A 26,075-nucleotide genomic window follows, 5' to 3' on the forward strand; every position below is an offset into this window, starting at 1 on the left:
CATGAGATTCAAATGAGTTATAATTGCATAGGGGAGAGTGGGTTGAGTATTTCCAATTGTTAGAAATGAGCAGATCAGTGCCCCCACCCCGGCCAACCTGACGGGGGGGGTGAGAGAAAGAGAAATTGTTAGCTAGAGCAGCTGGGGTTGCTGAGTCTTCTGGACGAATCCAGGTCTCAGTCAAGCCCAAGATGCTAAGTGTGGAGTTTAAAGAAAAAGCAGAAATGAAGTCTGCTTTGTTGACAGCTGACTGACAATTCCAGAGACCCACAGAGAAAGAAAGAGGTGCAGTAGAAGATGTAGAGATAGGATGCAGGTTAGCAAGATTGCGTTGCCGTCTGCGTGTGATGTTAGAGCGTTGTCGAGAGACAACCGGAATGTTTTGGAAACACATGATAGAGGCAGAAAAGAGAGGACATAAAAGGAGAGTTAGTAAAGGGAAGATAAAAATTATACTTAAGTGCGTTGGCGGTTTCGTTGCTCGGTGAAGTCGCGCAGGTAAAGTCGCAGGTCTTTACACTCGTTGGTCTTCACATGAGGGCTGAACGCTTCTGCTGACGCTTCCGAGTCAGTGCACAGACATCAAAGAAATACACAGTCTAAGAGACTAAAGTGAAAACAGCTGTGGCCGCCTTCTAATTAGCACAGCCAATAGCCTATAGCAGGGCAATTTCTCAAATCGAAACTACAGTTCGGACGGAAGAGAGCAATGCAAATAATACAGGCTCCTTCTTAGCCGACGGCAATGATCATAATTACCAGTAAGTGCAATCAAAAATACAAACTACAACAAAAATACAAAGTAGAAATAGGTAGACAACAAAATATTCCTTCCTAGCAGCAAGTAATCATTTAAACAACAGGGCCCGTATTTATCAAGCTTCTCAAAGTGCCATTTTAGTCTTAAGTGCTGAGAATTCATTAAATTTACTCCTACTTTCAAACTTAAGTATAAAAGCAAGTTATCAAATTTCTTAAAGCTAAGAATCACTCTTACTCTCCCAGTTATTTAAGACAGCTCGAGAGGTCTCTCAAGTGGTTAGGAGTTGCCGGTAGGGACTTGTGATGGCGCTGAGGAGACAGAGATGTACATGCGCGAATCTTTCAGAAGATGTTCTTGAAATGTTTGATGACAAGCAGTTAATCAAACGGTTAAATTTCCTCAGTTATTCAAACAGAAACGAGCAAAGAATATTTACATTTACCAAAGAACATCTAACTGACTTCAGTCTAGTGCAAGTATTATATCCTCTTTAAAAACACTCCCGTTATAATCAGTGAAGCTACCTACACTGTATCATGAATAAATCTCTTACCCATTATTTACACGGCACACGTCTGCAGCACGTTACGACGCCGACACGACCACCGGAGCTGATCACGACTACTCACCAGTTTCTGAAGCGGCTCTCCGCGCTGCATCACTAAAGATAGGCGAAAGAATATTTACATTACCAAAGAACATCATAAATGACTTCAGTCTAGCGCGAGTATTATATGCTCTTTAAAAACACTCCCGTTATAATCAGTGAAGCTACCTACACTGTATCAATAAATCTCTTACCCCTTATTTACACTGCACACGTCTGCAGCGCGTTACGGCTCCGACACGGCCACCGGAGCTGATCACGGCTACTCACCAGCTGCGCCGTGGCTCTCCGCGCTGCATCACTAAAGACAGGCGCCTATATTTTTGACGGATAATAATAATAATCATCTTGCTGTCGTCATAGAAATCAGCAACAGGTGATATCTCTGACTATCGTTGATACACAATAGGCCCTACTATTGTCTACCGGCACAACCCTAAATTGAAGGTTGTGATGACGATTCGTTTCCTTACCATAATGTATTCCCTTTAAAATTCTTTATTGTCAAATGTGTGTTGAATGTAAACTCCTATTAGGAATTTAACCATTCAATGTGAATTTATCTGAGAATATTCTTAAATAAGGAAATCTATTCAGTGATTGGTCCATGCGTATTTCGTCATCCAAAATCCTGTTTGTGGCACAGCAAAGTGTCGTGAATCAACTCTAAAACTGACACTTAAGATTTAATCCTACACTTCACTTAAATTACGACTGAGATGCTTGATAACTAACTTTTAAGCACAGCTTTGAGCCAAGAATTTTTTTACACTTAAATCAATTCAAAGTAGCGTTCTTGAGAGTAATTCTCAGAGGCTTGATAAATACGGGCCCAGATCTCCAAACAAAGTATTAAGCAAAACACTCACGCGCTGCCATCCCTTCTGTTGACTAATCGCTTCTCCCAAGCAGTTTAAATAGTCTACAGTCGCTGTGGCTGCCTTCTAATTAGCACAGCCAATAGCCTATAGCAGGGCAATTGCTCAAATCAAAACTACAGTTCGCACTTAAGTGCAGGAAGAGAGCAATGCAAATAACACATGCTCCTTCTTAGCTGACGGCAGTTATTATAATTACCAGTAAGTGCAATCAAAAATACAAACTACAAAGAAAATACAAAGTAGAAATATGTAGACAATGAAATATTCCTTCCTAGCAGCAAGTAATCATTTAAAACAACAGATCTTCAATCAAAGTATTAAGCAAAACACTCATGCACTGCCGTCTGTCTCTTCTGTTGACTAATCGCTATTTTTGTAAGAAAAATATCCATATTCAAAACGTAATAATCACTTTAATCTAGCTTGCGCTCACTGTTGTACACAGAAGCAGCTCCGGGCGGATGACGTATGGAGGTCAGCGTTGCGCAACAGTGAGCGCAAGCTAGATTAAAGTGATTATTACGTTTTGAATATGGATATTTTTCTTACAAAATGCATCGATTTGCTACAGGAGGTCTTTGTTCACCCCCCGGAGCCGTGTGAGACACTTTTTTTATTATGGATGGGTGCTTTTTATTTAACTTCTTTTGGACTGATGCATGCAACACCCGCTGAGTGCCATGAAACTTTTGTAATTTTTTACAAATGTATACAGATGGTTCTAAAGACCCAGAAACTGGGCGTACAAGTGCTGCCATGTATATTCCTCACTTTAAATATAAATCTGCAAAAAGAACTTCTAATAATATATCAGTATATGCAGCAGAGATGATCGCTATTCAGATAGCTTTACAGTGGGTGGAAGAAATCCAACCAACAACATTGGTAATCTGTTCAGATTCATATTCTGCACTCACAAGTATACTGATTGGAAAATCAGAATCTAGACAAGATATTTTATAAGAAGTACTGCAAAGTTTGTACCGAATACGGCAAATGAGAATTCTAGCAGAATTTTTATGGGTGCCTGCTCATGTTGGAGTGGAAGAAAATGAGGAGGTAGACAAGATAGTGAAACAGGCTCTTAAGCACAAAAATATTGACATACATATACCCTTGAGTAAATCTGAAATTAAAGGTTTAATTAAAGTAGCTGTCAGAAAGATATGGCAAGAGAGATGGGATAAAGGTAACAAAGGGCGACATTTGTATAATATAAATAAACAAGTAGGACATGTAAGAACTGCTTATGGTAATAGAAGGGATGATACAGTTATATCGCGATTGAGAATTGGACACTCTACTCTTAATAAATCACTCCAGATGATAGGAAGACATGAATATGGTCAATGTAATCATTATGGACTTCCAGAAACTGTAGAGCATGTGCTGATTAACTGTAGGGCATATGAAAGGGAAAGAATACAGTTAAAAGAGGAATTAAAATCTGCCGGCATTAATTCTATGACATTACAGAATGTGTTAAACAGTTCTCATAAAGGTTATAAAGCTCTTATTAATTTTCTGAAAAGAACAAATTTATATAATAAAATATAGGTAGAAGGTTTTTTTTTTAATTAGCATTTCCATTGATATCATCGCCTCACACTCCATCCCAGTAGGTGGCGGAATACGCACCAAAAGCTGGTTTGCCAACCACCATTAAACATCATAAGAAGAAGAAGAAGCAGATTCTGTTTTAATCCCTCATGGCTTCTTTGTAATACAAACAATCCTGGTCTGAGAAACGTTTAGTTTGCTGCTCAACCGTAAGTTTGCTGTTCTATTTCACACTTTGCTGTCTATATGTAATTTGTAGGTGCTTTTGTTAAATTTAACTTTAGTGGAGTTTACCGTTTAATGTTTTGTATATAATGTTTGTTTGGTTACTGTATGGACTCTGATTAGTTGTTATCTTTTCTAGAGGATTTTTATTTGTTCCAATTCATGCTAATGTTGCATGCTAACGACTATGAGGAGTGGATGAACAACTTTGGTGTTCCTTTGAGTTCGTTATTCGCACCTGTCCAAGGATTATACCCAAAGCTACCCGGCCTACCTCTGCAAGGATTTGCATTGCATCCGTCGTTTCATCAACAGATAAGACTGTTAAACTGCACTAATTTACAAAACTGGCACAAATCATCATCAGCACTGCTGGATATTCCGAATTCAAAACCCTGCTCATTTATTCTGGGCATTATGTTTGTTTGTTTTTGTGAATGTTTACTGGGGGAATCTGTATATTTGTAAAGTGTTTAATATGGTGTTTGTGAATATTTGGCATGGATGGTTTAATACAGTTTGGAAAAGGGTTATCCTATTTATTTTTTTATTTGTTTATTTTTTGCATTTATCAACTTTTTATTACACCGTAACCAGTAGGACCTCTTGCAAAATTGATCCCCCCTTTTACTCCTATAACAGGCCCGATTTAAAATAGTTGGGACGGTTATACTATATATACGCACATGCATATGCATATATATATTAGCAATATAATCCCTTATTTCTTTTTAACTAAAACAAAGTTAATATCTTCTCATCTCCATCCTGTCATTCAGGCCATTTGGGGCCCTTGTGTTTAGCTTCTTAATCCATATATGCTCTTTACGCAACTGCTGTCTGGTCGTCCATTGCCTATTGTGTTCCAACCCTTGGATCCACAAATTGTTGGCTCCATGCTTCCTGAAATGCTCTATTTAAGAGTCTCCCAGTCCCTCCTCCTGACCCAGATTGAACAGTATACCTATGTTTGTATAAACGTGTTTTGATGGTATTCCATGTTTGCCCCACATACTGTTTACCACATCTGGCACACCGAATCACATAAATACAATTCTTAGTGGCCAACGGGATCCTCGGTAAGTGGCAAGCCTCCTGTTTTCCCCTCGTTTTTATGCCCCGCGGCCTTCTTGCCCCCCCTGACCTTTCTCCGGTCGCCTGAAGATGGCTATGTACCAACAAATTTCTGAGGTTTATATTTCACCTGTAGGCTGTCAACACTGTGACTCCTTCCCCTGCCAGGGTGCAGGCCAAGATTTGAGAAAAATAAATGACTGACTGGGTATGACTGGGTAAGTAAACCATCGATTGAACCACAATGCTCCTTATAAATTGTCCATAGCCATGTTCTGGAGTATCTCCTACCCTGGAGAGCTTTGAACACGACCCATTTAGCCTCCTGAAAATCTTCATCCCGTGTACAAATCCTGCTAAATAATAATAGCTGTGCCCGAACAATGCCCCGAAAAGTGTGGCAGGGATGATAGCTGTGATAATGTAATAGCGCATGGGTGTCGGTGTCCTTAAAGACTTTGAAGTCCAATTTCCCGGAGGTCACAAATCCCGGCCCCTTATACTCTTTTGTATCCAGGAAATCCGCTGCCCGGTCATCCAATACCACTTTAGCCTTATTGGAGGAATGATGAGAATTGAGGCTCTCCAAAATGCTTTGAAAATCCATGTTGTGGCCATGTTGCCAAATTCCCCACACATCATCCAAAAACCTAAAAATAACACCGGGGTAATTTGGTATTTGGTAAAAAACTGACTCCTCCCATTGCACCATATAGATGTTAGCATATGCCGGTGCAAACCCCTATGGCCGTCCCCTTGATCTTTAAATAGTCAAACTCAACTCAAGGAGCTCCAAGATCGCCTCCTCCGGCCGGGAAGCATCTGGAAACTTAGTAAAACATTCTCGTATCTCCCTCAGACCCAAGGGGATTTTGATATTTGTATATAAACTTTCCACATACAGTGAAAAAAAAAGGTTCAGTGGGAACAGTGAGACTTAACCCCTAACTTTTTCCCCAAAAAAAGCATAAGTGTCCCTTACATAACTGGGGTGCATGGTTGATAATGGATTTAAATAAAAATATATAAATTCTGCCAACTGGTAACTCTCGTTCCCAGAGTTGGAAACTATGGGGCAACCTAGGAGCATCCAAGGGGTCAGCCACTTATCCAGGGGCTTATGGACTTTGGGCAGTAAATAAAAAAACATTTTGGTCTGGGCTTGGGTTCCCCCAGTAAATATTCTGCCTGTCACCGTCAGATGTATCCTCCCCTGACCTGGGAATTCACCACTCGTTCAATTCAGTGGATCTATTCCTGAAAGACTGGAGCCATTAACCTAGCATAAAAGCTTTTGTCTTCCAATTGACAAAGTCCCTCCTGGACATATTGCGGCCTATCCATTAGGATTATCACACTTCCCTTTTCATCTGGTTTAATTATAATGTCCCTCCTGTGGGACAATTTCTCCAAAGCATGTATTTCTGCTAGTTTTAAATTAGGAATTGGGTCTTGTATTCCTGTGGGCACTTGCTGGACATCATCTACATTCCTCATGAAAAAATCCCACATTTCCCCCGGTAAGTCCTGGGGTGGAGGAATCCAGCTCCACCATAAGCAAAAAGGTCTTGCCCGAATCAAATCCGAGCTCGGCCTAAAGAAAACTGTCCTCTGCATTTTAACAAAAAACTGGCCTAAATCCGCCAACAAAGACATATTGTCGAAAGTTTTAACTAAATGGGAAGGGATAAACGATAAACTTTTGTCAACAACTGAGAACTGTACAAGAGATAATTCAAAAATCTCAAATTAATAACCGATCTCTTCTGTAATGGGCCCCTTTCTATGGACCCATTAGTTTTAAGTTTAAATGCCCCATCCAGTGCCTAAAGTACACATAGCCTCCACTGTTTGTGGTGCCCAATGAAGCTTGTCTGCCTCCATTTGGAACAATTCCCTGGGTAAAATTGGGATTCTGTGGCCTGCTTCCTCAATGCAGCTGTTTAACATCTTCAGGTTCTCCACTTGTCGCCTCAGCAACCCCTTATGATAGTTAATTTTCCACCAACGTTCCAACGCCGCCTTCATAATCGTCGGATTACCCTGGTCCACATTATTAATTCCAAAAGCCAAAATAACCTGTTGGGTGTGACGAGTGGGGCGGGGCCATGGGAACGGTGCGAGGCCGGTGGAGTAAGGGATAATGCACGACACCTGTGCCTCTCACCGGTCTCGAGTCCCACGCAGGAGCTCCGGAAGGATAAAAGGAGGAGTGACGACAGTGAAGGACGAGAGAGGCCTGGACTTTATTTTAACACAAGCTTTTTGCTTCAAGATGTTAATTGATGAACTGGAGTGGTGTGGATTACTTGTGAATTAATGTGTTTTTATCAGCAGTCCGGACTCCCACTCCGACGGCACCCATGTAACAAAGTTCGTAGATCGGGAAGAAGGAGGTGAGAACCGGCGAACATTTAAACAAAACTTTAATAATAAAATAAACAAAACAGCGCGACAGCCACTCACGGACGACTGCCGCGCACAAACAAAACCAAAACACAAAATAAAGTCCAGGCCTGGTCCTCTCTCGTCCTTCACTGTCGTCACTCCTCCTTTTATCCTTCCAGAGCTCCTCCGTGGGACTCGAGACTGGTGAGTGGCGCAGGTGTCGTGCATTATCACTTACTCCACCGGCCTCGCTCCGTTCCCACGGCTCTCAGCCCCGCCCCACTTGTCACATTGGGTATTGGCTGACATTGGGGTCATGTGCTTAATAATATGATATGCTTGGGCCAAATTCGCCCCTGGGTAATAATTTACCTCCACATTTATGTCATCAATAGGTGAAAAACGACCCACATTTTAGTTCCTCATAATCAGTATCGGTCTACTGGTGCCAAACTCCAATTTTTATATTTGACACCATGGTGATCATGCCTCTTATGTAGGCCCTGGGCTGCCCCTTGGGGATCTACAGTAACCACCCCCTTATCTTTTGGCTTTGGAAACTGTAAGACTGTTGAAGAACCTGCGGGAGGGCTTTTACACGGAAGCTCTCCAATGGGGCCCGCTATGTTGGACTCCCCCTGAACTATAAGCTGAGCCTGACCTGGTTCCTAGGACCCCGACCGATTAAGCTCTTCTTGTAATTTGTCCAAGTGTTCCTCCCCCAGACTTCTCTGGCTCTGTTCTTGCTCCAGGGCCTCCCCTTTGTCCAAGCCACGGGTAGGCTCCAAGACCTTCGTTCTGGTGTCCTATGACGCCCCACCGAAGGTATTGGAGAATCTTGGACTGTTGTTACAACCTCTCGACCTTCATCCCCCTGCATAATTCGCACCTTCACTGCTGCCGTTGATGATGGGGGCCCCTCAATGCAAAGATGCAATATACGCGACTCCATCTCCGGACCCCCCTCCCCCTCCCTCAGAATCTGCTGAGAGCTTTCTGGCATTCCCCTCCCTGCTGCTCCTTCTGCTATACCTGGGGCTTCCTCTGTCATCAGTTTTCAACCAATAAGACGCCAAACTTACTGTTGATTCCCAGATAGTTTTCATATCCTTCCGGGTCCATCTCACCACTACCTGTCATGCCTCCCTCCAGCGCAGCAGCGATGAATCCGACAACTCTGCCCTGGCCCCCTGGAGAGCCTCCTGACAATGATTATGCAGAATATCCACCCCCGTATGAAGCCAAATTTGGGCATTAACGTAAATAAAAGACCCACCGGCCCACGATTCTGATTCTCCACAAGCTGAATCATGCCGGCATGATGAAATGCTTTCAGAAACCTATTCAAGCTCGTAATCAGTCCTCTGAATTCCTGATCAGCCACCATCCCAATAGATACCTATGAACAAGAGTAACTGTCAAAAACCCTTACAAGTAGGTGAGTTCATATCCCCCCCAATAATAATCAACCAGTGGATCAGGAGACGATAGGCCTGTCCGGGCCACACATCTCCTATAGGAGCCTGTCCGGGCTCGATCCGCTCTCCCTTCACAAGTCCCCCGGCTCTAAGTCCAAGTGGACCACAGAGGGAGCTTCAAACTTCCAAAAAGATACCCCCACCCCTTCCGATCTCTCCAACCATCAAAAGGCCAATCTTAAACTCAGCAGTAAACACCATCTACCTAGGAGCAGAACTGCCAGGTCCCTGGTCAAATCTGCTCCGAACCGGCGAACCCAGCCCAAACCCGAAGGCTCCAACAAGATAAATATGGCCCGGCATCACACTTCTCCCCAACCCTTTTATCCATCTCAATACAAACAACCTAGGAGCCGAAATGCAAGGTCCCTGGTCAAACCTGCTCCGAACTGGCGAACCCAGCCCAAGCCTGGAGTCTCTGACTGAATAAATGCGGCCCAGCATCTCACTTCTCCCCAGAGAAAAAACATTACCAAGAAAGAAAGGCCCACCACAATAACATGCAATTTTCCATCAGGTCAAGTCCGATAGCTCTGGTCAAGGTTAGGTGTTTGAAAATTACAACAGCTCCCCCCTAACCAGCACCCAGCTGGGAAGGTTTGGAATAGGGAGACTGAGGCAAGGGCACGGGCCAATGCACATTAGATTATACCGTCCCCCCCTCCAGGAGAAATGCCCAGATGGTCATGTGGGCTACATTAAAGCAAAACATAAGACAAAAAAGATATTCCCTAAACCATCCTTGTAGGGTTATGTAAAGCAGGGCTCTGGCTTCTAGGGTTATGAAAGTAAATACGAAACTATGCAAGCAAACCCGCATCTGCCCCTAATCCAAAATGACTGATCAACTCCTGTTTGGGAGATCCCCTCTTGGCATCGGGCCCAGGATAAAAGGCACAAGGGTGGAAAGGGCAAAGTACCTGGCCCATATGGCTACAATCGGTAAGATTTAGGGCAGCGCTTTTTGCAACCAAACCAAGTCTCTGGTTAGGATTGTAGGAAACAACTAAGTTGTTTGCCCATTAGGCCATAGGTGTTGGGTATAGAGCAGTGTTTGGTACCAGGTTAGGCCTATCCAGAGCTGGGCTAAAAGAGTGTCTGGCCCACAGGGCTACAGTGGATAGGTTTAGGGTGAGGGTTGGTTCAGGGTTAGATCCAACTAGATCTGGGAACGTGAAGTTCTTGACTGAACTTGTTCCAGGCCAGCGAACCAGACTGCAACCCAAAAAGGTCACAACCCAGTAATCCTGGTCCAGCACTGCATTCCAAGAAACTTTGTTTGAAGTCAAGAAGGATGTTCACCCAAATTTTCCAGATGCTCAGACAGTTTCTAGCCTACTCAGATTCCATTTTACTTACCAGAGAACGGCTCGAGCGTTTAAGGCTGAATATGCAGAAACCGGTGCTAGTGAGACCCATGAAATGGTCATGTGCATAATATGGTATGGCCTGGTCCGATGACTCTGGCCAGAGTTAAGTGTCAGGAAACCCAACACCATGCTAGACCATACAATATCCGCTGTGACTTTCTCCTGTCTAGTAGAGTAGCCCATCTGGGCGTTGGCACAAGTGTTGGAAAGGCTAGGTTTTTAAATCATCCGTCTACAAAGGTTAAGTTTAGGGTGAGGGTCGGTTCAGGCCTAGATTTAGACCCAACCAGCCGTGGGAATGCAAAGTTCCTGAATGAACTTGTTCCAGACCAGCGAACCAAACCGTAATCCAAAAAGGTCACAGCCTGATAATCCTGATCCAGCATCGCATTCCATCAAAGGACTAGAGCTGAGACTATCTTATTATTCCTAGCTCTGTGAGAGATAGGGCTAGGACCTGAGTCTGCCCCAGGTCAAACTCCACCACCCTTAGAGCTGTAAGGGGTAAGTTTAAGGCGTGAGTCAGTTAGGGTTCGATCCCACTCCTTCCCCACATCTGTGAGGGGTAGGGTGTGGGCCGGTTACAGGTTAAATCAGCTTAGACCCTAAAGCACTTGAGTCGAGAGTGTAATTATGCTTGCGGTTAGGGTTACTTACATGCAACTATACATAATGTATTGTTATTGTAATAGTAAGTACATGTAACGTGTAAAAAGGACACCTTAAAGTAAAGTGTACCAAAGTGTGTTTTTTTTTTACATTTCTGTCCCCCTCACTTCTGAAATGATGGCTACGCCCCTGTTGGCAACCATATGAAAAGTAGGCATGCTTGTTCACATAACAGATCACAAAAAAAGCTTGCTGCATGCCATCTAAGATGCCTTCATGTGACTATGCTTTACATTATTTAAGGCTAGGATACTTGTATAGGAATTACTGTTGTCAAGTAATTTTCATTCATGATGTTTCCCCCTGTAAAATTTCACAATATAACCCAGTATTATGGTGTTACATGGCAAACCTCAGTGACAACACCGCTTAATAAATTGGGAAAAACTGATGAATTGTCATCTTTTGCTACCTGATGGGAGGCTCTGGTGATGGTGTTCACAGTCAGGCTAACAGGAAGCGTGCTCTGTCTATTGTATTTAAGGAGGGATGTCCGAGCTGCAGCGATGGCTTCATTACTGTCGACCGGCAGCAGCAGAGGACAGTCTGGACACGTCAAGCGTAACTTCTCTGGAGGGTCTTGGAGAAGGAAAGTAGAGAGATTAGTTCTTTAAGTGAGTAGGATAAAAGAAAAATTGGAAGTTGCGTTTGTTAAAACAGCAGTGAAGCATTGCAGTAGTTTAATAAGTTTATTTGACAAAAGCAAGTCCTCAAACCTTTTTTGTCAATAAATTCAAAGACTTATTTCCATTGTGGTCCTTGCTGTTAAACAGAACTGGTAATCGCTATTAAGCAGTAAATAAAATTACTTCTGAGACATCCCTGCATTTTATTAATGTGGTCCTTTTTCTAATATGATTAGATTATAAGCATCTTTCAACCAAAAATATGATTTTACTGTTTGGCTTGGAAATATGATTAGACTTGGAGATTTGAGTCTTTACTTGAGGGCTGCACCAACTAATCCATGAAATCTATAATAAAAGATAATGAACAATGAATTTGAGGATTGATTAATCTTGTCTGTGCACTTGAGTCATGTCACTTCCCAGAAGTAAATGGCACATGTCTACGGACAAAACACATACTGAGAATCTTTTATGTTAAACACTTCAAACAAGAGCATAGTTTAATATATCCTGCTCTGTCATGTGCTTTGATGCATGCGTGTGCTGTTTACTGGATTTGAGATGCATGAAATGCACATTTATTTTTTTATATAAATTATCATAGTAATTGTTAGTTGCAGCTCCATTCTAGTTTTACATAAGCTAAAAGGTTCACATTTTGAGATTTCTATTTTGCAGGGAACTCCTGCAAATGCGTGCAGAAAGAAATGGAAGTAACTGGTTGACCTGGTACGAGTGTGCAGTCATAGCTGTAGAGGTAAGAGAAGCCCTCAGGTGTGTGGAGCACTGTGGTGTTACAGTTTCCAGAGATTTGCTACAACACAGGAAACATAAATTGTCCATAAACCAACCTAAAACACCCTTTTTTCTTACTCTTTTCTAGACATATTAAAACCAGATTCTGTGAAACATCTGCACTGAGTTACTTCATGGATTAATATGAGTTAGAAGTTGGATTAGTCATGATGTATCACTATTCGTGTGAGCTTTTCTCATGTTTCTCATTTTAAAAAAGCCACTTTTCGCCACCATCACTTGCCTCTTTTTCACAATGCAAAGCACAGGTTTTAAAGTGCAATAATAGATTAAACAAAGCTAGAGATTTTAGTCTGAGGTCCAGATTTGCATCCGTTAAATGGTCATAATAGAGCTGCATGCAGTGAAAAATGTTAATGGAAAATGTTCTGCTGGTTAATCTTAAGCCCATGGTCAATATTTGTGAATTTACCAGATGGAATTTTAAACCGAGGTAAACAACACTACTACACTGTCAACCAGAGGCCATATATTCAATCCAAACTTTAAGATGTACAGTAGCAGCAAATAACTGAAGCTGAAGCCTTACTGTTTCCATGAAAGGTCTAATAGCACATTTCTTCCACGATTTGGGACTGAGGACATGGCACTTGGTCTCAAGGACATCTAAATCAAGATAATAGACCTTTCCAGCTGGACCCTACAGCACAGGAAAGTGAACCTATGAAATAAACAGGTTCTTGCAAAGATGAAAAATACATATATAGTCTGGCTTCGAATCTGTAAAAACAATTAATTGATCAATATGAGTGGATCTATGAATGGTGTGGTCGCCTTTCCACTGGTGAAAATGACAGCACTGTTTACCAACCTGTTGATGCGCCTGGACGTTTGTGATTCTATTAAGGGCAAATTTGTAACCTGTTTGTCTGTCCTCGTTTACGTACGTGACGACCAGTCGGGACAACTTCTCCACAGTCTTGTCGTCACAGGGAACATGAACTAAACTTGTCCCCGAGACACACAAAATGTTTGCGGTCAGAAAAATCCAAATCAGAGTCAACATCTTTCTTTCTCATTAGAGATCACGCACAGGATAACCAGGTTTATTTCAAATGCAGTCTAGCATCCGTTTATACCAGGAGATGAATGTGACTTTGGAATCAGGTTCGATAAACATTAACAAGATGATCAATGTGTGACCTCACTGTGATGTAAACAGCATGTGTGTGTCATAGTCTACAGGCTCCAAACCTATCCAAACTGATTCACAATATACACTTTAAACGAAAATATAAGAAGAAGAATCAATATTTAAAATACAAATAAACACTCTACCTTAGGAATGCTCATTTCTCCTTGTGAAGACCAGTCATCTGCAGCAGAGTTGAGTTCCACACAAAACCTCTTTAATTTTCTTATGAAAATAAAGACCTTGATTGGCTAGTTCATGTGTGTTTGTTTAGAGATAGACCTAACTTAGAGGAAGGTCGATATTTAGGTCCTGAGAGGAGTTTTTTTTTGGCTATATACTCTCTCATGCAGTAGTTATACTTTATTCGATCAGAAGATGGCGCTGGTATTGCAAAGATGCGACACAAATTTCCATTCAGATCCTTGTGGATGGACACAGAGCCGCGTCCCAATGTGCATACTATCCATCCTAAATTCTATTCAGTACTATTCAGGTCAGATAGGGTGGATAGTATGCACGTTGGGACGCAGGGATACTGCAGGTTGAATCCAGTATGGAAACAGGTTTTGCGGTCAAAGGTATCTATGGTCATCAAAATGTCAGGACAGTGGTATACATTGGTATTTTGATATTTATTATTATTATCTCATTCATGCGCCACTGTTTTTGCATTGTTTCCGAGACGTTCATCGCAAAAGAGTTATAATTATGACTCGCTATTTAACAATAACATAAAAACAATAACATAAAGGAAGATTTAGAGATCCTCAGAAATTAAAATAAAGCCAATGTGTTGTCTTTTATTCATTCTCGATTAATTAATCTCAATTAAATTAGTCACTTAAGTGATTCATTTGGAACCAGCTGAAAAAAAAACAATAGAAACCATCAGAGAATGTGTAATGGTTTTACTGGTTATAATGGGAATTTTACTGCTTTTAATGGAAACTGTTATGGTTTCTACTGGTAATTGGTCGCCTTCTATTGGTGTCTAAAACCACTAAATCCTAATGGGAATATTCTTCAATATTCAAGAATATGTTCTAAAACACACTACAGGAAACCATTTTTACTGGTTTTAATGGTTAAAAGTTGATGGTTTGTAAATTTGTATGTGTATTTGTAGTGGAAACCATTAGAATTTCTGTGATGGTTTCTATTGTTTTTTTTGTTTTTTTTCAGCAGGGAATATAAATCCACTCCAATTCTGTTATTATAAATGTGGGAACACAATTAAAGAAAAGTGTATTCTGCCATTACTTCCATGTTATTTTCATAACCTTTCAAACGTCATTTATACCTGGATGTTCCATCTTAAGATAAATCAACGTTGCTTTACTGTCCAGTGGTGAGCCATAAAGTGCCAGTTTTCAGACTCTTGAAAGTTTCTCGTTAAAACATGGTTTAAATTCGTTTTTAGATCTAAACACAAAACTGACAGACTATGAATGAGCTGAGTTCAGATGACAGGTTTGCGCGAGCGAGAGGGAGTGTCCAGCGCGCACAGCATTCAGCACGAGCCTGAAGCGCATCCAGTGCATTCAGCCGCACCACCGTCAACGCACATTTACGTGAACGTCCTCATTGAAGATGGTGTTAATGAGGAAGGTCTGCTGCTTTCTGCTCTGTTGTGTTTTTGAAGCGAGCGTTGCGCGCCGGACCGAAGAAGCGGATACCTTGGAGAAGACTGAAAGCGCGCGCTGCGTCTCGCGCTGCCTGACGCTTCACATCACGCAGATCACCGCGTTATTCAAACACCTGCAGGTAAGAGCCACCAAGAGTGAATGTTTCTCGCTGCTAGTTTAGTTTAGAAGGTAGGTCCGTATTTTGTATGGGAAATATAGCCTTTAAGAAGAGCTTCGTTTACCATTATCGCGTTGTCCCATTGGCAACTTTCTGGTTGTTGACACTGAATTGAGAAGAATAGCTGTTGGAAATATATAAATAAAACTGTTAAAGGTCGAAACAATAAGCCGCAAACGCGTAAAAGCTAACATACAAAATTATCAATTAATTGTTCTGATCAACAGCAAATTGCATGCCAGTGTGATTTTATGATGTCCGTTTGTTACAATAATAAATTAACATAAATTATAATATATTTAAACAATACAGAATGTTTCAAAGCAGCTTCATAAACGAAAAACAACAGCAGACCTATAACTGTTGCTCAGTTTTGATACAATTTCTGGAAAGCAGAGGTAACACTTTATTTCAAGGTGTCATTGTTACACGTTACATGTTCTTACTATTATAATAACAACAAATTATGCATAATTACATGCAAGTAACCCTAAACCAAACACTAATCATATAGTAAGTACATGTAGCTAATTAATAGTACTCAGTAATTAATGTATAATTACACTGTAACAAGGACACCTTCAAATTAAATGTAACCCTAGAAATACAATAGTGTATCTATTCAGGTAAATTTAGTTCAAAAAGTGTGAATATTGTGAAGTTTAGTAGTTATAAGCTCAATTCAGCTAAAAAGTGTTTGAAACCATACATTTATTGTCTTTTGCATCCCTATGTGACAACTAGCCCCAATCCCATTAGTTTCAGATGCTGAGTTGGGATCTTTTCTGAGCATATGCAGTTGGTTTAGTGGATGGGAAACACGTTGCTTTTTTGTGTGTGTGAATGAAGTGTTTAATGGCTGTTTTCACCTGTTTTCTTCATGAGTTTATCCCCTAACTGACTGGAGATCAGCTTTAGTGCAGTTGTAGTTAATTGTGTGGTATTTGGAGCTTGAATCATGAAAGCATATGGTCTGACAGCCCACCATGCAGCATGACTCTCTCCTATATCTCTGGCACCATGCAGCATGACTCTCTCCTATATCTCTGTCTTTCGGTTCTGTTTGCTGTGTATCTCTTGAGCTTATGTTTGTGGCAGCTCAACCCAGCCATAATTAAGTCATAATCAGAGGCACATTATGAAAAACTATCCACTTTAGTAGTTCCAGACATTAAACTTTCTCTCTGATCTACTTCTATTCTAATTTTCTCTTCCAGTTCCTGTCTGTAAATCTTGATTTGACTTTTAAATCTATGATTTCATCATAAAATTTCATCTGGATACCGGAGGCCTTTTTGCTGCATGCATCTTGCATTTGTATTAAAATATTACTTTTGCTTAATATTTACCACATAAAACAGTGATAACTTGCCATTGTTACCTTAAAGAGCTATTTCTACCTGATTTCACACATTCAAATTAATTTTGTTGGTATAAATGCATTTAGGTAAAATTAATGATGTTAATTTATTTTTTTACTTGAATAAAACCAGTTAATTTGACAATTTTTTTCAGTATGTTAGAAAGTACAGAGAGTATTCACTCTCATTGGTACCTGAGACCTTGATTCAATTAGCCAAAATATTTCATTAACGAGGGGAGGGAGATTTGTAGAACGTTGTGAATGACAATTTGTTTTATTTTGCTGTGCTTTTTACTGAGTTCTGTGGGTGCAGATGCCATGTAGGTCTGCTTATTACCCATAAAATAGCGACATGTTTTAGAATGAGACCACTGACACTCATATATGACTGAGTGTCGGATAACTGTTGCTTTTTTATTGTGGGAACTCTGGGAAGTAACACGAGGGACTGCCTTGTAAAGGACTCACTAGCACATTCTTGTGCGAGCTTTGGTAAGAAGGCTTCTGAAAAGCATATTATAACAGCCTCATAAATTACTCCTACAATCACTGTAATTAAATAAGGATGAGATGACTCACTGCAGACTGAATTTCTTCTCAGGGAGTTTCTTTATTCTAAGCAGAATTCCAGCCATAATTTCTGTTTGTAAGACGGGACGTCGTGTAGGTTTCACGTTACTGCTCAAAGCATAGCTGGGGGTTTTGAAGAAGGTGTCCTCCCATTTTTCCTCAGCCCTTTAAAAGTCAAAAACCACAGCCAGTTCAGCGTCCTTACATGCACCTGCTTACACGAACCACTTCAAGAAAAGGAATGTTTGATAAGTCATCATCTCTCGAGCTCGTCCTTTGTTGCAGCAGCTGCTCTGACTGCAGGTGCATGATTTACGACGTCTCCAGACAATGGTGTTTGTTGTGTTAATGGCGTTCATATCCAGTGTCAGCGCAAATGGTTATACTGCGGTAAAAATGCAAGTTATTGCACATGACAGGTGTAGAGTGACGGACATCAAACAAATGTAGGCAAAGTTTTCATTTAGGTAGAATTACACTCCTTCTTTGTTCTGCTGACCTTAAAGTGGTGTTCACACGGACACTGGAGGTTTCCCAGTCAATAAGGACAAGATTTGGCTGATTATTGTGGGCTACACCAATCTGGCGACAAAAATAATTAGGCCTAAATGTAAGATGTACTGTATGCATTTGAATTGCATGTAAAATTTCCACCAATTTGGAAGTTTTAATATTTTTAATATTATTTTAATATTGCTTTTCATCATTTATTCTCCCTCATGTTGTTCCAAACCAGTTATTTCTTCTCTTGCACACAGAAGAAGGTATTTTAAAGAATGTGGGTAATGAAACGCTCGATGGTAGCATTGACTTCCATAGTATTTTAAAAAGAGAAGGCTCCTAAAAGCGTGAAATGCACTTGGATATTTTCCTTGACTGCTGCCTTTGATGTCACAGCCCATGTGCTGTACATATTCTTGTCAAGACATTGTTTTCCTTTGGCTCCAAACTAAATTTCCTCATCTCCAAGTGACTGGGCTTAGATTTCAGAACTGAGTTGCCATGGGCAAAGCTGGCATCATGCAGGCCTCAAACTCTCATTAGAAATTAATCACTACATGCATACTCAACTGTCTGTCTTATGTCATGAAAGAAAAAGAAGAGTTTCTTACAACCAAAAATTATTTTAATATTTTTATGGGGCATAAATGTCAAGGTGACCATCCTGAGATCTTAATGAACATCACACTAAAAGGGTACAATGATTTATTTTAATGAGTAGTTTGGCCTATTATTATTATTGTTATTATTATTATATTAAAGTGTGTTAAAACAAAACTTTGAGAAGAAATAATAATCATATTTAAAAGCATTAATATTAAACGTCCACCAAAGCACAGTGTGTGGTATAACCAGCATGAGTTAAACATGTCAGATGATGTGACCTTTATGACATACAAGGATTTTTTAAGCATAGCTGGGGGTTTTGAAGAAGGTGTCCTCCCATTTTTCCTCAGCCCTTTAAAAGTCAAAAACCACAGCCAGTTCAGCGTCCTTACATGCACCTGCTTACACGAACCACTTCAAGAAAAGGAATGTTTGATAAGTCATCATCTCTCGAGCTCGTCCTTTGTTGCAGCAGCTGCTCTGACTGCAGGTGCATGATTTACGACGTCTCCAGACAATGGTGTTTGTTGTGTTAATGGCGTTCATATCCAGTGTCAGCGCAAATGGTTATACTGCGGTAAAAATGCAAGTTATTGCACATGACAGGTGTAGAGTGACGGACATCAAACAAATGTAGGCAAAGTTTTCATTTAGGTAGAATTACACTCCTTCTTTGTTCTGCTGACCTTAAAGTGGTGTTCACACGGACACTGGAGGTTTCCCAGTCAATAAGGACAAGATTTGGCTGATTATTGTGGGCTACACCAATCTGGCGACAAAAATAATTAGGCCTAAATGTAAGATGTACTGTATGCATTTGAATTGCATGTAAAATTTCCACCAATTTGGAAGTTTTAATATTTTTAATATTATTTTAATATTGCTTTTCATCATTTATTCTCCCTCATGTTGTTCCAAACCAGTTATTTCTTCTCTTGCACACAGAAGAAGGTATTTTAAAGAATGTGGGTAATGAAACGCTCGATGGTAGCATTGACTTCCATAGTATTTTAAAAAGAGAAGGCTCCTAAAAGCGTGAAATGCACTTGGATATTTTCCTTGACTGCTGCCTTTGATGTCACAGCCCATGTGCTGTACATATTCTTGTCAAGACATTGTTTTCCTTTGGCTCCAAACTAAATTTCCTCATCTCCAAGTGACTGGGCTTAGATTTCAGAACTGAGTTGCCATGGGCAAAGCTGGCATCATGCAGGCCTCAAACTCTCATTAGAAATTAATCACTACATGCATACTCAACTGTCTGTCTTATGTCATGAAAGAAAAAGAAGAGTTTCTTACAACCAAAAATTATTTTAATATTTTTATGGGGCATAAATGTCAAGGTGACCATCCTGAGATCTTAATGAACATCACACTAAAAGGGTACAATGATTTATTTTAATGAGTAGTTTGGCCTATTATTATTATTGTTATTATTATTATATTAAAGTGTGTTAAAACAAAACTTTGAGAAGAAATAATAATCATATTTAAAAGCATTAATATTAAACGTCCACCAAAGCACAGTGTGTGGTATAACCAGCATGAGTTAAACATGTCAGATGATGTGACCTTTATGACATACAAGGATTTTTTTCTCAAGGTAAGTTCACATCAAATGGTATAACCACAATGATATTTGCAAAAAATGTTTATCCAAACTTTGTTTCAAAATGAATAATGATTAAGAATCATTCAGCTCAATCATGGCCTTTAAATCTACTGTACTTACTGTACGCAACTTTCATATAAACAAAACTGATTGAAAAAACAAACCTTTCCTCCAGCCAACTTGTTCCATTACTAGCATATCCCCTTAAAGCTCATTGTCTTCTGCCAATTTGCCTATTACCCACGACTAACAGGTCTCTGATTGCTGCTATCTTTCCAGTATTCAAGAAACGAAATCTCGAAAATACAGTTTAAGTAACTTTTGGCTCATATTAAATCTATTTTATCCAGAAGTTAATAGAAAACGTGGTCGCCGCTCAGTTGCTTTTGAAGAAAAAAAATATTTCAAAAATTAGAAGAAAAAAAAATCAATAAGGTTTCTACCCCTACATAATACTAAGATGTCCTCTTAAAGATACTAAGCAACCTCTTCCTTTTATCTGACTGGTGTCGTCACTTTCCTAGCCTTCTTAGTCCTGAGTTCAGCCTTCTGTACTCCTCACTCACTCGCTAATCTGCTATTGGTGTTACTGACCATCTGTGGCCAGCATATCTCTGTCATTTTTCAGTATAAATAAACACAAATCTCACCCAGTTGCTGCTTCACAAGGTGTACCGCAGGGATCAGTTCTTGGACCGCTTGTTTTTCTAATCTATATGCTTCCACTTTGCCAGAGTAGTTTTAAGGCCTTTCACACCAAGATGAATGGTTGGTGCAAAAATTCGGTGTGCATCTGAATGAATGCCTGTTAATGTGTCTATTCAGACCAACACCATAATTTGCACTCGTCACTGTGACAGTTTTTTTTACACAGAGGTGTTCTAATCTTTTTTCCATCGCACTAAGAAAACTAGCTAACCAATAACATTTGCACTTTTTGGTCACATGCTCAGAGTGCAGCTGTTACTTAAAATTATGACTTAGTGGCGCTTACAAACAGATGTTTATTTGCTAAGCAACAGTGAATAGCAGAGGAAGAATCCAGAATCTGTTCTCTGTATTCTTGTTTTTGATGTTGTTTGATAAACACCACAACGAATGCAAAAATCTGAACAAATCTTTTAATACAAGCAAATAAGGACTTAGTTAGTGACAAGTGAGTTAGAAACAGAAATTTGCGCAGCATTGCTTTGTGTACTGTAATAACCAGAGTAGTGTTGTCACGGTACCAAAATTTCAGTATTCGGTACCAATACCAGTGAAAATCCACGGTTCTCGGTACCAATTTCGGTACAAAAACAAAACACAAAAACATGCTAATTAAAAAATTTGACTATACTTTCATTTAATCCAAACTGTGTACATATTTAATTTTAAAGGGCTTTTGAAAACCTTCTAGAGATATTCAGCCAAGAATAACAACTAAGCTAGCTAAAAATAAAAAAAGGCCAGAACTGCTTTTCTGACTGTTATGACACAAACAATGTTAACCATTTGTACATTCTCTAACACGCATATTTTAGATTCACAATTCATTTAAAAGCCTCTGGTGTGTAAAAATCGTAAATATCATCATGTCCTCCTGTTTTTTTTATCCTAATAAAAGTTATCGGAGCATTAAATAGTTAATAAAGAAACTTAATTCTAATGCTCATTATATTAGCGCTAGCCGCGCTTATGCTAACGATTAACTACTCTAATAACAGCGTTCATTTCAATCCGACATTCAAATTAAAATATTGAATAATATTCATAACAGAAGCAGTGTTATGTTAACGATTAACTACTCTAATAACAGCGTTCATTTCAATCCAACATTCAAATTAAAATATTGAATAATATTCATAACAGAAGCGGTGTTTCCCTCAGACTTGCATTCTATTTATGGCGGCATATATATGCAAATTCATTCTCTGCCAGCAGGAGGCGCTTGTACAGCGGGAGAGATAGCGGTTTCCCCGGTAACGGCTGTAATCAAATAAGCGCTCCACTCACAAACGCTGCTCAGGCATTACAGGCAAGATGAAATTAAAATGACATCCATAATTTTCTGAAGACAGTCGGGTTACTTCAGAAATACAGTGATATAAAAACACCCGCACCGGGTTTCGACTTTGACACCTGCAGTGCTCATGTTTATTCAACGAAGTCAAAGCCTTTTGGTACAGGCAAGATGAAATGAAAATGACATCCATCCATAATTTAAGACAGTCGGGTTACTTCAGAAATACAGTGATATAAAAACACCCGCACCGGGTTTCGACTTTGACACGTGCAGTGCTCATGTTTATTCAACGAAGTCAAAGCCTTTTGGAAAATCTATTTGTGACGGTCAGTTTTGATATTGTGGCATGGGCCGCCACAAATAAATCAATATGGGAAACACTAAGAATATCTAAATATTAAAAATTAAAACGAAACCTACCTGCTTGAACTCTTTTTCTTTCATTTGATCTGGGTGTCTGTCTTTAAAGTGTTTTGTTAGTTTGATGTGTTTCCTCGTTTTGAGCGCATCTGCACACCTTTCCGATAGCGCATCAAGAACCGGGTTGACCGGGTACTCGGTACCACCGGTACTTAAAAAAACCTGGTTCCTTAACGTTTTCATTTTTTTAGTACGACTTGGTACCGAAGTACCGGGTCTTTTGACAACACTACCCAGAGTCTCTGCTGTATTTCTGCTTAAAGCGCCATCTACTGTCAGAGTGTGATTTTGTATGCTCAATCAGCCCTGCTGCCATTTTTTACATATTGGTTAGAATAGACAAATCACATGCAAATTTGAGACCAAATTTTGTGCAAAACATTCGTGTTGTAAAAATACACAACAGGATTTCATAGTTATGCTGATGACACAAAAATCTATGTAATTTCTAAGTACAAGCATTAATTACTGTTTTCAGTTAGAAATTTTGTTCCTTGGTCTTAAATATTTCCATCATAACATTGACATTGATGTTGTGCTGGTTAAGCCTGCACCCATATGACACTTGGGAATTCTATTTGAACCTACACTGTTTTTTGAAGCCAGTATCATCCAGCTTGTTAAATGCTTTTTTCATCTGTAATATAACTGATTTATACTCTTCATGTACTTTAGAGATGCTGAACAATCATCCATGGTTTCATAACCTCCTGCAACTCGCTGACTAAAAATGTTATCACCTTGTGCATTCTTATTTATCAAAGACAGGTAACTCTCTAGTCTAAATTTTGAGATTGCACTAAACAAATGTCTCCAACCTGGTAGTCTGCAAATGTTCTTTAATTGCAGAGGAGCAGCTGTACATTTGTGTTTCTCATTTGTGATGTTATATGGCTTTACTGAAATAACTCATTTCAGTTATTATGTGCATAGTGATGTGTTACGGTCAAAACCACAACAGCTTCTGGTAATCTGTATTAAAATATAAGGGCTGGTTAGTCACAGACACTATAAAAATCCAGCAGAAAAACTTTATTGAAAGGCTGTTTACAGGAAGAAGCCACACCGCAGAGAGCAGTGCTAATCTGTTTCTCTTTAGCTCTTTACTTGAAACAATACTGGAAAGGCGAGCTTAAAGAAAAAACAGGCAAGAGTTGGTGAGGCTGTAAAGGCGGTTCAGGGAAATGTCGTCAGGTCAGTAGGCACCCTCTGTCACCATGGGGCATGTGGTGAAAACTTAGGTCCGAGAGAACATCACGTGATTATGGGACACTGAGGGCAGCCTGAAAAATGTTAAGCTTTGTAGAAATAAGATGGGTTTATGGCACGGAACATATAGTTATTTTCCAAAGAACTGAAATGGAAGCAATGTGGCATAAATCTCTGGTGGCTTTGATGGTGGTCTGTGGTGGGATCGTGAAAGAAAGGTACTGTATCAAAACTCACATGAGCTTTTAAACTGTCTAAGAATGACAGGAATGAATGAGAGGAAGTTAAAATGCCGATGATTGATACTTTTAAAGTTTAAATATTTCATTGCTGTGGTTGCGGTTTCAGAAGTAGGTAGCATGTACAAATAGGGCACAAACTGGTGTCCCATTATTTAGATATGTTTTCTAAACATTATCCAACCTTAAAGTAACATATAATGAAAAGTAGCCTCCCACACCACCACCCATTAAAATACTGGTCCTGAGTAAAATACTGGTCTTCAGCTCTGTTGTAGTTCATCCTGTAGAGTGTGTACTAGCAATGCCTGGGTAAGGGAGGGCAAAAGCAAGAAATTATGTTTTATTAACAAAGTTCAGGAGGAGCACGTTCAGATAATTAACCTAATTAACATGAGAGGAGCACAATCAGTAATCAACCCAATTAACAAGATAAGAGGTGTATATATATATATACACAGCAGACTTTCCTCTGTTCCTTGACAGTTTTCCAGCATCCCTCCCCCACCCCTTCTCCGCACTTACAACTATTCCTGTCCTAACCTGTAGGGGGGTACTCTGGGTTTGGGCCAAAATTCCGAGCTCGGAGCCCTCCCCTCGGACAGCACGCCAAATACACATAACCTTTACTCTGTTTATTATATGTAAGTGTGAACTTGTGAACTGATAAAAAGGGAGAACTCTACACCAGGGAAAGCAAGAACTGATTAAATGTGTACCTTGAAAGCAATGGATGCCAAATGCATAAATGTAATGTCTTGAGCTTTTTAATGGTATCCAACATTTTTGTAGTGACCTCAAATTCTTTAGCTGCATTTCCACAATTTGCTACCCTATTAAAAAAACAGGGTTTTAGAATATTGATACAAGTTCTACATTTTGGAAACAGCAAATATACTTTTAGGAAGTGAGTATCTGAATGCTCAAAAGTGAAACCTAAAAAGAATCATGAAAACTGATCAACTACACAAAAATGTTAAAAGCAGCCTCATTTTAATTTTGTCATTGGTTTTATGGTGTGATTTTTGCATTATATTGCGGTCTAATTTTTGGGATTTGCCCCAATACTCTGCCTTACAGTCTGGGGCAGCAATTTATACCATAAAAACTGTATTCACCTATCACACAAAACTTCACACAACTACCCATCACACAAAACTTTCTGCATTTTTAGATTTTCAAAATAATTTATTCTGTATGATTTATAAGCTTGTTTCCTCATAAGGACCAAAGAATGTCCCCAGAAGGTCAAACTGTATTTGTGGGTACTTTTGGTGCCCGTAACATAGGGAATAGTAGGTACACACACACTCACACAAAGGATGTGTTCTTCCTTTCATACAGCTAGACTAAATAGAACAAAACATCTTGAGACAGGGTTTTTAAAAGAACTATTTTTAACTTGATTTTTTTAACACAGTATTAAAAATGCTACCAGCTACATTTTTAAAATACCCAATCAAACCAATTGGAGTGAAAATAGTTAGACAATTTTAATTAGATAATTACAGCAATGTGCAGAAAGTGGTTTAGATGCTTTCTGAACTTTTTTCCCCAATTAGCTAGTCGGTGAGTCTTAAAAAAAATTACAAAACATGATACCTCATGTTTTGAATTCACTGTTTTTTTGTTTTTTTTTGCCCCTATATCTTGAGATAGATAGATAGATAGATAGATAGATAGATAGATATTTACATTTAGTCATTTAGCAGATAGAGGGTCAAGAGGGTAAATTCTTTCTTTCTTTATTTTTTGTATAAATAAAAAGAAAACAAGTAGATGGAATAGAAATAGAATAGAGAGTTCTACTGTTAGAGGGACAAGTATAGATGGAAGAGATGTGTTTTAGCTGTTTCTTGAAGATGGCTAAGGACTCAGCTGCTCAGATTGAGTTGGGCAGGTCATTCCAAGTCAAGTCACCTTTATTTATATACCGCTTTTAACAATACAGATTGTGTCAAAGCAACTGAACAGCATTAATTAGGAAAATAGGCTATCAAATAGCACACCTAGGTTCCTAACTGATAAAGAAGAATTGACAGAGCAGCCATAGAGTCTTAGTGTTCTAGGTTATTACATGCAGAGTTTTTAGGTCCGATAATTAACACCTCTGTTTTTTCAGAATTTAGCAGTAAGAAATTACTCGTCATCC

The 26,075-nt window shown here is 39.5% G+C and overlaps 2 protein-coding genes across 3 annotated transcripts in view; one reads left to right on the top strand and one right to left on the bottom strand.

Moving 5' to 3' along the window:
- Positions 1–13,541, bottom strand: part of LOC107707893 (fetuin-B-like) — a 31,145-nt gene extending 17,604 nt beyond the window's left edge. The window contains exons 1-4 of the mRNA XM_016512001.1: positions 13,272–13,541; positions 12,990–13,100; positions 12,371–12,458; positions 11,428–11,594 (exon numbers count right to left, since the gene is read on the bottom strand). Coding sequence (XP_016367487.1) covers positions 11,428–11,594; positions 12,371–12,458; positions 12,990–13,100; positions 13,272–13,466 — 561 coding nt within the window. The 5' untranslated portion in view covers positions 13,467–13,541. The remainder of the gene's footprint in view (positions 1–11,427; positions 11,595–12,370; positions 12,459–12,989; positions 13,101–13,271) is intronic.
- A 1,579-nt stretch (positions 13,542–15,120) lies between these two features.
- The window catches only part of anos1b (anosmin 1b), a 77,835-nt gene continuing 66,880 nt past the window's right edge, over positions 15,121–26,075 (top strand). For both annotated transcript variants that reach the window (XM_016512002.1, XM_016512003.1), the window contains exon 1: positions 15,121–15,359. In XM_016512002.1, coding sequence (XP_016367488.1) covers positions 15,186–15,359 — 174 coding nt within the window. In that variant the 5' untranslated portion in view covers positions 15,121–15,185. The remainder of the gene's footprint in view (positions 15,360–26,075) is intronic.

This window comes from Sinocyclocheilus rhinocerous, unplaced genomic scaffold, assembly GCF_001515625.1.
Source record: "Sinocyclocheilus rhinocerous isolate Xijiao unplaced genomic scaffold, SAMN03320098_v1.1 scaffold2250, whole genome shotgun sequence".
Taxonomy (NCBI): domain Eukaryota; kingdom Metazoa; phylum Chordata; class Actinopteri; order Cypriniformes; family Cyprinidae; genus Sinocyclocheilus; species Sinocyclocheilus rhinocerous.